The sequence below is a fragment of the Canis aureus genome, chromosome 18 (assembly GCF_053574225.1).
Source record: "Canis aureus isolate CA01 chromosome 18, VMU_Caureus_v.1.0, whole genome shotgun sequence".
Taxonomy (NCBI): domain Eukaryota; kingdom Metazoa; phylum Chordata; class Mammalia; order Carnivora; family Canidae; genus Canis; species Canis aureus.
The window spans coordinates 30,796,946-30,810,759 of NC_135628.1; the positions used below are offsets into that span (position 1 = coordinate 30,796,946).

A 13,814-nucleotide genomic window follows, 5' to 3' on the forward strand; every position below is an offset into this window, starting at 1 on the left:
GTATTCTAAATAAGAAAAAAAAAGAGGCTTTGAAACTAAAAACTAGAGAGGCGAGGAAATGATTCATTTGGTCATAAACATTATACTAAAATAGAGGATAATCATGAAAGGCAGCCCTCTAAACAAGAATTCAGGCTTTGGCCATGGAATATATCCTAATACCCTTCATCCTCCCACACACACAAACTGATACCTCCCAACCCCATGTTGCATGGCTGTAGAAACAGCACTGTCAACTGTTTGCTCCCACACACTGCTTGGAAATAGCTGAGGGATTCCTTCTCTTAATCAGATATAAATCTATTCAAGCAGGAAGAGTATTTATTTTCCTCATTTTTCATCCTTACCTTATGGAGCATTCTTGGTTCTAATTATTCAGTTCAACTTCTGACTTTGCCACTGAATTACTTGGGTAAGTTTTTCTAGAGTGTGTTTACCTTGGCTAACTAGATCAGCTGCCATGACCAAATTTAATCACAGGGCATGTGATTAAATCTGAAAATTGTACTTATAAAATTATTCTTCACATGTTTTTACGTGGTAAAGATGTGAATAAATATTTGTTAGATAATGTCTACAGTATTTCAAGTGCCCAGATACAAATGAAAACAGTTAGAATGTTAAATCTACAAATTCCAGATGTTTAGAAACCTCTAGATATGTCACTGAAATATTCAGTTTTCATCCAGATGTTTGGTGTTACGATTGTTTCTTCAAAAGACAGACATTTATGGTGTTATATAAATATGGGTTATGACCTTATGTAGTCCAACATGCTATCAATTTCTTTGCCTCTGGCCATCTTAGAAAATTGTGTGGCAGTTGCAGATGCATATTTCATTTGTGTTATCCTGTGATATATTGTGAGCCCTGAAAGGACAGGTATTATGGACTTTTATATAGAAGACTGTAATATGAATGACTGCATAAATTAAATAAAAAGGTAAAACAAATGTTTAGCAAATGGCAGCATTGATTTCACAGTGTTATTAAGGACAAAAAGATGATTTCCAAATTCTGAAATACATCATTCTAACAAATTGACATTTGGCTGCTTTCTTCAGTAAAAGCAGTCAATATATGAAAAAATGATTTTTCTGTTTATTTAAACTAGTTTGATCATCCAGGCAATGTAAATACTAAGGGATATCAAGTATCATGACTTCTTCATGCTAAAGCAAATGTTCTAAAAAGTAGGATGTATAGCCAAGCACTTTAAATATTCACTACTATAACACAGTAGGCTATTATATATTTGTTACTTTTTAATATGCATATTTTTTGAAAGCTAGCTGTATGCATAGATATTAGGAGTCTCTCAAGTTTGTTTCATATTGCTATGATTTCATGAATAGTAGTATTTTTTCATAACTCAAATTCTTGGGATTAAAATTTATTTTTATCTGAGTTGTTAATCATACTTTGTAACAAAACAAAATGCATCTTGTATGGAATCTTGCCCATAGATCCAAGCTTGAAAAAGGAAATATTTGAAGAAACAAAAACAAAAACAAAAACCTCACTTATCTAGTACCTTCTGGAGAAATTGTATACTACAATATAAGATTGGCTTTAGGACTCCCAAAATAATGAAAATTCACAAAATTTTCATATTATGCTCCAAGATGGACATATTTGTTTAATTATATGCAGAATGTTGATGGCCCAATTTCCTGGAACCTACAGTATTGCTCTAGGTAGCTAGGACAAAAATTTTGGATGCCAGTAATATCAAGAACATGAGATTCCCAGAGGAAAGAAATAATTTTCTATAATAATTATGCAGCAGTATTGCAGTGTGGAACATTGACTGTAGGGGTAGAGTTGTTTACTAATCATGGACCATTGGGAGAATCTCTTAATAGTTAATTAGCAATGATACCAACTAGAACAACAAATGGTTTAAGGATATTCTATAAAATATGAAGTTAATCTTCATATCAAAGGCTCTTATATACAGTCAATAAACTGTTACTTATGTGTCTTTTTCCTTGACTCTGAATGTCTTGAGGGCAGGGACTTTGTCTTATTTATTTGTACATTTCTCACTCTAAGCCCGCTTATTTTTGATCTAACAAAGTAGCTGTTGCTAGACATTCACTAATATGAATTATATGAATGAATAAATGGAGCTTGAAAGTCTCCAAGGAGGGCATCCCTGGATGGCTCAGCGGTTTAGCGCTGCCTTCCTCCCAGGGCCTGATCCTGGACCCAGGATTGAGTCCCACATCAGGCTCCTGGCAGGAAGCCCGCTTCTCCCTCTGCCTGTGTCTCTGCCTCTCTCTCTCTGTGTCTTTCATGAATAAATAAATAAAATCTTAAAAAAAGTCACCAAGGAAATGTGAGATTAGTTTTACTCTGTCTAGTTTATAAATGCAGATTATTGTATGAAATGCACATGAAATTTTTAATCAAAATAAATAGCATGTTTATTTTTAAAACATGAAGACATTTTAATACTTTCACTAACTTACAAATAAAACAAAACAAAAGCTATTTTTTTCAATTCAACCAATGAAGTTAGAATATAAAATGATACTAAATTAAATTTGTTTATTTATAAAACTTTGGTATTAATATTCTAATGGAAATATTGATTTATAATCTATTACTGTTGTAGATTTGTTTTTAATACTATATTGCTAGTGGAAAAACATGCTTTTTCCCAAAATCTTTCTCATTCCAATTCAACTCAAAATGTTATAGTATATTTGGAAATAAGTCTGGACACACTAACTTTTGATATTTTGCATTCTTCCTTTCAATATTTATAAGATGTAGCCATTATGTATTTGTTGCTGTTTTTTGTTCTGTTATGAATTTCATTGAGTTCTGGTATCAAATATGTAATTTAATCTTTAAAGAAAAATAGTATATAATTACTGTATAAGTATCAAATGCTTTTCATATGCATCTACATATGTGTCTTTATGCATATATTCATAGATGTATGTATAGATATATAGCTACCATTGAAAACTATAAACGTATTTTATCAGTCTGTTTTTTAAAAACTGAAGTGGCAAAATTTCACATGATAACAGAAAACAACACAAAATAGCCTATAAAACTTCTAAAATCAATACCATATTCTTACATTTTTCTCATTTAGAATTGCATATAACAGATCTTATACTGTTATTATAGAATTACTGTACCCCTTCTCCCAGAAAAGGAAATAAGTGTAGATTTTAAAAGAAATCTATTCCTCCCATTTTCTGCCAAGATTATTTTGACTGAATGTTTCAGCTCTTGGTGACAATGATGATGATGTGTTTCTTCCATCTGGAATTGTCCATGGAGAAAATGTCCCTATGGAGAATCTTGAAAGGCTCATTATTCCAATATTACAAATATGAAAATTGGGGTAGAGAAAAGTATAATTTTCTCAAATTCACACAGAAACTCAGAAGTGAAGCCAGGAGTAGAACACAACTCATGTGGAAAAGATCTAATACAACATGCAATGTCAAGCTTACAAAGGTAATTAAATTGAGTAGTATAATTACCTAAATTATAGTACAGGAAATAGTGTCATATTTACAAACCTAATTATATCAAGTAGGAGAATTACATGAATGATAGTAATCATATGGATGGAGTTCACATATTTTATATGCTTTACTTTTCTATTCTAAATACCTAAAATGTAGGAGTTTGAAATATAACAGCGGGAAAAAAAGAAATATAACAGGAACAGTAACAACAAAAACCTAATCTGAAGCCAAACCACCCCAGGTTTAAATTCTGGCACCCTATTTCCCCTTCTGAGTAATCTTAAACAAGTTACTTAACCTTTGAGTCTCAACTTCCTTATCTATAAAATTGGAATAATGTTAAAGATATCTGGAAAAAATCATGACTATTAGAAATATTTTATATACAACACCTATAGTATAGTTGTCTAGCCTTAAATAGGCATATAATAAAAGGTAACTACTGATCATTCAGTTATTAAGTAACAATAACACATGAACACCCATCAGCCAGTATCAGTTGTTGTTGTTGTTTTTAAAGTTTATTTATTTATTTTTTTTAGTAATGTCTACACCCAACATGGGGCTTAAACTCACAATCCCGTGATCAAGAATTGCATACTACACTGACTGAGCCAGCTGTACAGCCCAATCAACTAGTTTTTAATAAATCTTCTTTTACTACATTTTCTGAGTTTTTAAACAATATTTTTCAATATTTTATTATTTTTTTAAAATTACCACATGGATTAATATATATGTATGAGTAAGGTATGATTATAAGAGTTCAATTATGGCCTCATAGATAATGAAAATCCAGAGTGGAGAAATGTGTTAGTTAATTTTTTTTTTTTTTTGGTATAAACATCTGAGGAAACTACTAATTTTGAAGGAGTATTGTGATTTGAAGACCACTAAAATAAATACATTTTTGGAAATTTATTTCTCTTCACCTTTTCTTTAGCACTGTGCATTTACAGAAATTGACATTGTTTCTTAATTGGAAATGGAGAATATTCAAAATATTCCTGAAGTAGACTAAAACAGAACTATATGTACCAGATATAAAGACATTATGAAATGTAAAAATTAAGACAGTGATTTGGTCATAGAGTTAGAAAAATTGAATTCATCAATAAAGCTATGCATACATGGAAACTTGATTTATGACAGAGTTGAAATAGTGATCACTGGAAAAAGTGTGGACTCTTTAATAAATAGTTTTGGGCAACTTATCCATATGGAATAAAATAAATTTAGATCTTTTCTTTGCAATGTATACTAAGGTCAATTATTTCATGGATTAAGCACTTCAGTTTGAAATATGAACCTTAAAACTCTTAGAAGAAGACATAGAAGAATATCTTAATAACCTCAGCAGAAAGAGGGCTCTTAATGAAGACATAAAAGTGATAGCAATTGATAAATTTGAGTATATTAAATTTTAGGGTTTCTGACCAAAAGATACTTTAGGGAAAGAAAAAAGACTATAAATTGAGAGAATATAGTAGCAGCCATCTAAGTGCAAAGCGGTAATTTATCATTCAGAACATAGTTTAAACATCTGTAGAGAAAAACTAAATTAAAAATAATTTAATGCAGGGACACCTGGGTGGCTCAGTGTTAAGTGTCTGCCTTTGGCCCAGGGTGTGATCCTGGGGTCCTGGGATCGAGTCCCACATCGGGCTCCCTGCATTGCGCCTGCTTCTCTCTCTGCCTATGTCTCTGCCTCTCTCTGTCTTTCTGTGTCTCTCATGAATAAATAAATAAAATCTTTTTAAAAAATTCAATGCAATTAAGACATATAGAGGCATTTCACAGAAGATGTAAGTATCATTTTAAAGTTGTTTTACTTCATTAGTAATCAGGAAATGTAAAGTAGGAGGAACATGGTAAGATAACATTTATAGTCAAAATAGAAAAAAATTGGTAACTCCAAACAGAGACATAGGTGTAGATCAATAATAACTCTTACACATTTGACTCTATGTGTGTATGTGGGAGCTAAATTGATGCAACTTTGGAAAACACTTTTCTGCATTATAATGTTAAGTTGCATGTTCATACACTCTGCAACCATTGATGCAACCCTGGATATACATTCAGAGAATTTCCATCATATGTTTATCAGAACACAAATGTGAAAATGTTTATAGCAGCATCATTTATAAAAGGGGAATAAAAAAGAAAAGAATTCAAGTGTCCATGGACAGAAGAATGGATAAACTGGTATATTCACACAGCAGAAGAGTATGCAATCATAAAGAATGAGTGATTGTGGGCTCCTGAGTCAACATGGATATAGGTCAAGAAGCCTGTAGTTAGAAACATTCCATTTTGATAAGTAAAATTAAACAGTACATTTTCTGATCACATGTTGTACACAAACTGTTGTTTATCTTTGTTTGCTTGTTACATAAAGGCTTAGAGATGATAAGCACAAAATTCAGGCTTGTGGTAACTTTGAGTAGAATAGACAGATCAAAGCAATGTGAAAGGAACATAAAATTCCTCCAAAACAAGATGAAATGACGTCAATTCTATTCTGGTTCTGAAAATAAATGGTCAATTAATACATAATTATTTTTTGTTTTATGATATGTGTACTTTATTAGACTTATTCAATTAAATTTTAGAAGGTAAATGTATGTTTACAAAACTGATGTGAAATATATATAGTTCGAAATACATAGGGTATAAGAGCACTCACACTGAGCTGGAATGGTCGCATAAAGCTTTGTGAATGCAGCAGTGGACCGCAGTGGCACAGAATGGTCCTTCATGATGTAGCTTCACCAGTGGCTCTTTGAATATGTTTTAAATTCGTTCAGGAATTTAATCTCACATCTAATATCTAGATGTGAGGTTAAAGAACTTGGGAGGAAAAAAAGTTTGACCATGATAATAATTTAGATGTTAGCTGATATTCATAGAAACTCTTTATAAAGCCAAGTACCTTTGAGTAACCCCAAATGACAGAGTTCTTTCCCATCTATTTTTTTTTATATTGCATGTCATAAAATATGAAATATAGCACTTTGTAAGTATCTTCTGAAAGTTTAAATTACTATCATAAATATGGTATCTGGTTAAATTCAGTGCTCATTTATTTTCATAGTCACTGCTTCACAGTGTCCTTTGTCCAAGTCTATGAGGGGCTATTTTTACATTGACGACCCAAAAAGGAAGGGGAAAATGCCATTTCATTTTTTTATTTCTTTTATTTGTTCCTTTTCTTTGTTAAAGGTGAAAGTCTGGTTCCAGAACAGGAGGATGAAATGGAAGAGAGTAAAAGGAGGACAACAAGGAGCTGCTGCTCGAGAAAAGGAACTGGTGAATGTGAAAAAAGGAACACTTCTCCCTTCAGAGCTCTCGGGGATTGGTGCAGCCACCCTCCAGCAAACAGGGGACTCTCTAGCAAATGAAGACAGCCACGACAGTGATCACAGCTCAGAGCATGCACACTTATGATACACAGAGAGGATTGGCTCCCTTCTCAGGAAAGAAATGTTGTGATGGCAAGCCTTACTCAAACATCGTTTACACAGAGAGAACACTAGGACAGTGATTTTTTTTTAATATTATTAAATTCAGGCATCTCCAGTCTGTTTTTCATTTTCTGATTTATAAAGGGTTTACACTAAGTGCCGCTTATGAAAGATGCTTCCACAGTGAAGATGGAAGTGAACTTGCTTAGACTATTCCAGATGTGTTGGTCGTGTGTGTGACAGTAAGCAGGTCTGTTTGCTTTTGCTTGCACTGAAAATTAAATTGCTATCAAGAGCAAACTATGAGACATTTTAATTCAAGATGCCTCCAGAGTGAAGATGCAGAAGATGAACTTGCTTTGAACATTCCAGATGTACAAGGTCATGTGTATGACAGTGGGCAGGTATTTGCTTTTGCTTGCACTGACAATTAAATTGCTATCAAGAATAAACCAATGAAACATTTTATCCTGAATAGCCACAGTGCCTGAAATCACTCTTAAGTGGATAAAAAATGTATTTTAACTCTGTATATATTACCCTTAAGTCATTTTCCTGTCTTCACTAAGTTTAGCGATGCATTCATATTAGCTGATGAAAACAGGCACTCACGATGACAACCAGAACCAGCTTCCTGTCTGTTTATACACTTTGTCATCCCAGAAACAATCAGCACGTGCTTACTTGTGTTCAAGTAGAGAAAAATACATTAGAGTCTGATAGGACATATTCTTGTACCACAGACAAAACAAATCTTATGTTGCATTTTCTATCAACTGCTGCTAATATGTTATTATAAAACTTACCTAGCTCCTCAATTCTTCCTATCTTATAGCTTGACAAAAAATTTAGGATCATAGGCAAATCAGTTAACTTACAGAAAGAGCTTTGTATGACAGACTTTGTCTGATTTTGTTTCTTTAAAATGCTAGCTGTTATATGATTTAATTAACACGAAAAAGGTATCCCCTTGATTGGTATTGGCATTAGACAAGTTGCAAAGAAAAATTGATTCCTCACGTTGGTAGAAGATAAAATTCTGAATGTCTTCAAATGAGATTCAGTAAAAACATTATTTTTTCATATATGATGTATTCATGCAGAACAACGATCTTTGTATTTTGTAAAAAAAAAAAAAAAAGGTGTTTAATAAATGATCCTTTGTAAATAATTTTGGTCTCCCTACTGTGATTTCCTAAATTTTTACACGTTTTAATGTAAATACTTAAAGTCCCAAATTCATCTGCACTTATGTATATCCAGATGATCGTAATAAATGAATCATCTATATTTTTTTCTCTGGTTTCTGACATTTTTTACTATGAAAAAAATCAATCCTTGGGTAATCAAAGAACATCTAAGAATACATATATATAAAGCTACTTTCCTGCTTAGAAGAAAATGCCAGGGATCCCTGGGTGGCGCAGTGGTTTGGCGCCTGCCTTTGGCCCAGGGCACGATCCTGGAGACTCAGGATCGAATCCCACGTCGGGCTCCCTGTGTGGAGCCTGCTTCTCCCTCTGCCTGTGTCTCTGCCTCTCTCTCCCTCTCTCTGTGTGACTATCATAAATAAATAAAAATTTATAAAAAAAAAAAAAAGAAGAAAATGCCAAATGGATTTTTATGTGTATTTTATGAAATTAAAGATAAGATAAAAAGTAGTAGTATATGTTACAATGTGGTAAAGGGAGCAGTCACACATTTTGAAACTTATATATATTAGATATGAATCTATGGATTGTTCCAAAGTTAAAATATCCAGTGTTTTATATGTGAAAATAAGCTAAATTGGCTAATCTAAATTCTAATAGACATTACCAATGTAAAATGTTAAGGATTACACTGATGTATTTTTGTTTCGTGCATGATTACATATGCGATATCTAAGTTCTAGTGATAACTTTATAAACACTATTTTTCATTTGTTCCATATTGTAACCTAAAATATTTAGAAATATCCAGCAGCTTCCTCTCCCCCCCTAATTAATTCAAAATAGAATAGAAACTAATCAGTAAACATTTCCAAAACCTCATTATTTAATTAACTTCATTTGTTTTACAATGGTCAGACTGACAAAAAAAAATAGATTTGAATGATCTCAATTTCTAGCATGATATGTAGAGAGTATTCAAGAAATTTAAAAAAAATTAGATTGTGTATATCACATTTTTCCCTTTGTGTAATAAATGTTATCAGAGCAGTTAGTAACATTTCTAAATTAACAATGGGTGCAGAGACCATTTACATTGACACCTTCCAGGCATAAAACAAACACTCTTTTATCAATCACTTGAATGAATACGAAGTATATTTGTACTGATGACATCTACTTGGGTGGACTGACTTTCCATATTGTAAGCTTTAAATTCAAAACATCTTGACAAATTGAAGAAGTGGGAAGATATAAATCGAATTGAGTTCAATAGGGACAAAGTGGAAGATAATTCATTGCGGCAGGAAAATAATTTCCAGAAATAAGAGGAAAAGACTGCTTAGGGGTAGCTAAAGAGAGAGCTAAGGGTTGTGGCCAAAGAGAAAGATATGAGAATTACAATTTTGTAAGATAAATGGAGTAAGAAAAAAGTGATTCTGAATAGTTATGACAGGAAATGTGAGGCATTTGCATTGTGGACTTTATTAGAGAGTTGTGAACTCTTCTAAAATGATGTAATGAAATTTGACTCCAGAGACCATGAAGAATCACTAGGCAAGATGGACCACTGGATGACCAAAAGGGGGCATCATCTTATTCATAATAGATTAAAATGATCACCATATAAGATGTTGAAACATGTTAGCACAATGACAACACATTGACAAGTAAACAAGCAGGCCAGATTAATTTTAATTAAAACTTGCTATCTTTTTGGAGCATTTTTGTATTCTTCTATCTTAAACAAGGTGCTTATGTTTGCTAGATAATATGCCAACTTTGTTCTAGAATTAAAATCCTCAGAGGAAATTTAAGATATTCTCATGTACTATCAGGTTTAATTTACTCCAGAAATGGCAAAATCTGAAAGAACTCGGTTTTTATTATACACTGGGATCCTGGCTTGCCATGGTATCTTTTCACATAATGCCTTTTTCATGTAATTCTGTCTCAGAACTTGTAGCTCTGTGGAAATTTATAATAGCATGAAAGTACCTTTCTCTGAAAATAGTATGGAATCATGGTTAGAGCGATTTTTCCAGCAGGATTCAGAAGGATGAAACACTACAAAGTTTTTCCAAAAGCTGATCCACATATTTTTAACTCATTGTTAACATGACCCCAATTACCCCTTACTTCCCATATTTACCTAGGGTTGTCAGCCTATATTTTTCTTTTCAGAAACCTAAGACCTTAGTTTTCCTTTTTTTTTTTTTTTTTTTTTTTTAAGAACTGCATGCATCTAAAATAACCCCAACACAATTTTAATACACTCGGTGAATGATTACATAAAATAAATGTAGTAATGGCTCATAAAATTAAATAAGGGCTTTCCTTGAGATAATAGGATAAGAGTGAAGGGCAAATAGAACAAGTAAATTACAAAAATAAATATTTTATGTTCTTAATGCTACTAGTTTCCAATAACCTTTTAAAAAATTACTAGCATAATTATGATGGCAAATGCTAATTTCTTAGGGAAGCTTTGAGGAACCTATGGAACTAAAATAAAATCAGTGGCGTAGAGTATCAAGTTAGTGACTAGAAATATTTACTGTAATATGTTTCCACCTTTATTTCTAAATATACTTAGGCTGATGATTTTTAAGAATAGTCACTTATGCCATGACCTATTTTCTAATAAGATGTCATTAAGATAATTCAGTTAATATTTGAGGTGAGAGGTATTTAGATTACAATGCTATCAAACATGAATACTTAATTGGTATAGTTCTTGAACTACTTGGGGGATATTGTAATTATATTTTCTTGGCAGTTCCTTTTGTTTCAGTAAAATGCAGTCCATAATTAAAAATAAATTAATAGGGGGATCCCTGGGTGGCTCAGCAGTTGAGCGCCTGCCTTTGGCCCAGGGCCTGATCCTGGAGACCCGGGATCAAGTCCCGCATCGGGCTCCCTGCATGGAACCTGCTTTTCCCTCTGCCTATGTCTCTGCCCCCCTCTCTCTGTGTCTCTCATGAATAAATAAATTAAAAATCTTAAAAAAAAATTAATTAATAGCTACTTAAAAATCTAACATTTATTTTGATATTCAAAACATTCCAAATCTTACGCACATTAGGAATCTGCAGCATTGATCTGCAAAAAGTAAAAGTGTTTACAAAAGTGTTATAAAAGTGGAGTTTCTTGTTATGTTTCCCTATTTCCTACCAAAAGCTGACCAGAATACTGAAGAATAGGCCTTCTCATGAGTACCTCAACATTTCTGCTTTCAATTCTTGCAAAACAATGCTAGAGGTAGTACACAAAGGATTAAACCAAGTCCAGAAAAAAAAAATTGCTATGGCAAACTCGGCAAACCTATAAATACATATTTCAGGATTTAAATATGGCTTTTCTTTAAGTAATTCTCTATTATATATTTTTACAATATTCTTATCTTGACATTTAAAATGGTTGAATATTTTAAGGGTACAATCAGAGGTTACCCATTTTTCTTTTTATAGCTTATTTTTCTCCTTAACAGCTATTATTCAAATCCAGCTTCAAACCAAGGTCAAGAAAACAATCGAGAAAAATTTCGATGGCATCATAATGTATTTAACCAGCTCAGTAAATCTCCATTAAAATATTGTTTACTCCTGTTAGAGATGATTTCCGGGGGCACCTAGGTGGCTCCCTCAGTCAAGATTCTGACTCTTGATTTCGGCTCAGGGCACAGTCTCAGGGTTGTGAGATCCAGCCCCGAATCGGGCTCCATGCTCAGCACGGAGTCAGCTTGAGATTCTCCTGCTCTCTCTCTGCCCCTCCCCCACTGTCTCAAATAAATAAATAAATAAATAAATAAATAAATAAATAAATAAATTTAAAAATATATGTTTTTCCTGAAAAATTTTCTAAAAGACAATGAATTTGCAAATACAAATTATTATCACTTCTGCTTCACACAGGGAGCGATAAACAGTGATTTGAGTATATAGCAATATCAAGTTTGGGCTGTACTTTCATATTTCTGTTCTTTATGAACAAATGAACTGCTATAAACACATATTTGATTTGAATGAAAAATAAAGCACATGATTAGGAATAATTACACTATCCCAAAATTATTTAAACATGTATTATGTTTCTTCATGTGTGTGACATTCATTGGTAATTGAAAACATTAAATATTATTTTCTTATGTTTAGTACAAATGTTAATTTTGAAAATATATCACTACTTGCCCAGTTTGATGAAATGTCACACCTAAATTACATATTTAAAATCAAACTACTGGATGGCTGGGTGTCACAGCGGTTGAGCATTTGCCTTCCACTCAGGGCGTGATCTTGGAGTCCCGGGATCGAGTCCCACGTCAGGCTCCCTGCATGGAGCCTGCTTCTCCCTCTGCCTGTGTCTCTGCCTCTCTCTATGTGTCTCTCACATGAATAAATAAATAAAATCTTTTAAAAAAATCAAACTACTAATGCCAGTAAAGTATTTGCATGACTTTCACTTTCTTGAGTGCAGAGTTTAATTTTCTTTGGATTTGCTAACATTGTATTGTAATTTAACATTCTGATATTACAGAATTAGTACAGTAGGCACCCCTTAGGTGGTTTGCCTTTCCACAGTTTCGGTTCTGGAAGTAGATGATCCTCCTGATGATTCGTCAGAAGGTCAATAGTAGCCTAACTTTACCTCAGAGTGTCTACATTACTCCCCTCACTTGTCTCACCACAAAGGCATTTAATCATCTCTCAACATTAGGAAGTGTGAGTACACAGTAATAAGATATTTTGGGAGACACTATATTCATGTAGCTTTTATTACAATATACTGTTAAAATTCTTCTATTTTAGTATTACTCATTGTTGTTAATCACTTGTCATGCCTAATTATAAGTTGAAATTTACCACAGTTGTGTAGGCATAGGAAGAAACACAGTCTATGTATAGGGTTTGATACTATCTCAGTTTCAGACATTTACTGGGGGTCTTGGAATGTAGCCCCTGTGGCTCCAAGAGAGGACATCTGTAAATCAAGGAATTTGTTCAAAATAATTTTACCTTAAATTTTCTTTAAATGATTTTTCCAGATTACCTTAGCAAATATTTGGTTAAAGTTAATTCAATTCAATTCACTAATTTAGTCAACAAATATTTGTATACTAATTACATGTTATGCTCTAGTCCATCATTTTATTTATTATGTTACTGACTTTTGTTAGCGTATTTCTTTTTCTTTAAAGATTTTATTTATTTATTTATGAAAGGCACAGAGATATAGGCAGAGAAGCAGGCTCCCTGCAGTGAGCCTGATGCGAGACTTGATCCTGGGATCATGACCTGAGCCAAAGGCAGATGCTCAACCACTGAGCCACCCAGGTGCCCCTGTTAGCATATTTCTTAACGTTAAATCACGTTTGGAATGTTGGTGTATTCAGCATTTTTGTGTGCTTATTCATTCCAGTTCCATCTGATCAATGCAAAAACTCACTTCTATCCCCTGAGTGTTGGGTAGGAGCAGACATAGCTGCACCTGGATCATCTTTAAGAAAAGGAGCGCTTAACAAAGGCTGGCTGACACATATGACTCACAATTTTTGTGTTTTCAACTATCATTTTATTTCTGCCAGCAGATTTTCAAGGTACTGTAGCAAAACCAATATTGATTCTGATCATTTACACTCCATATTTGGAAATTTATTTTGATCACTCATTTGGAAAACAAAGGCAAAAGAAAAATTAAAC

General features: G+C 33.0%; 1 protein-coding gene across 1 annotated transcript in view; it reads left to right on the plus strand.

Annotated features, from left to right (window-relative positions):
* Nucleotides 1-8,135, plus strand: part of MEOX2 (mesenchyme homeobox 2) — a 65,298-nt gene extending 57,163 nt beyond the window's left edge. Inside the window, exon 3 of the mRNA XM_077856703.1 lies at nt 6,723-8,135. Coding sequence (XP_077712829.1) covers nt 6,723-6,947 — 225 coding nt within the window. The 3' untranslated portion in view covers nt 6,948-8,135. The remainder of the gene's footprint in view (nt 1-6,722) is intronic.
* Nucleotides 8,136-13,814: the final 5,679 nt, after the last annotated feature.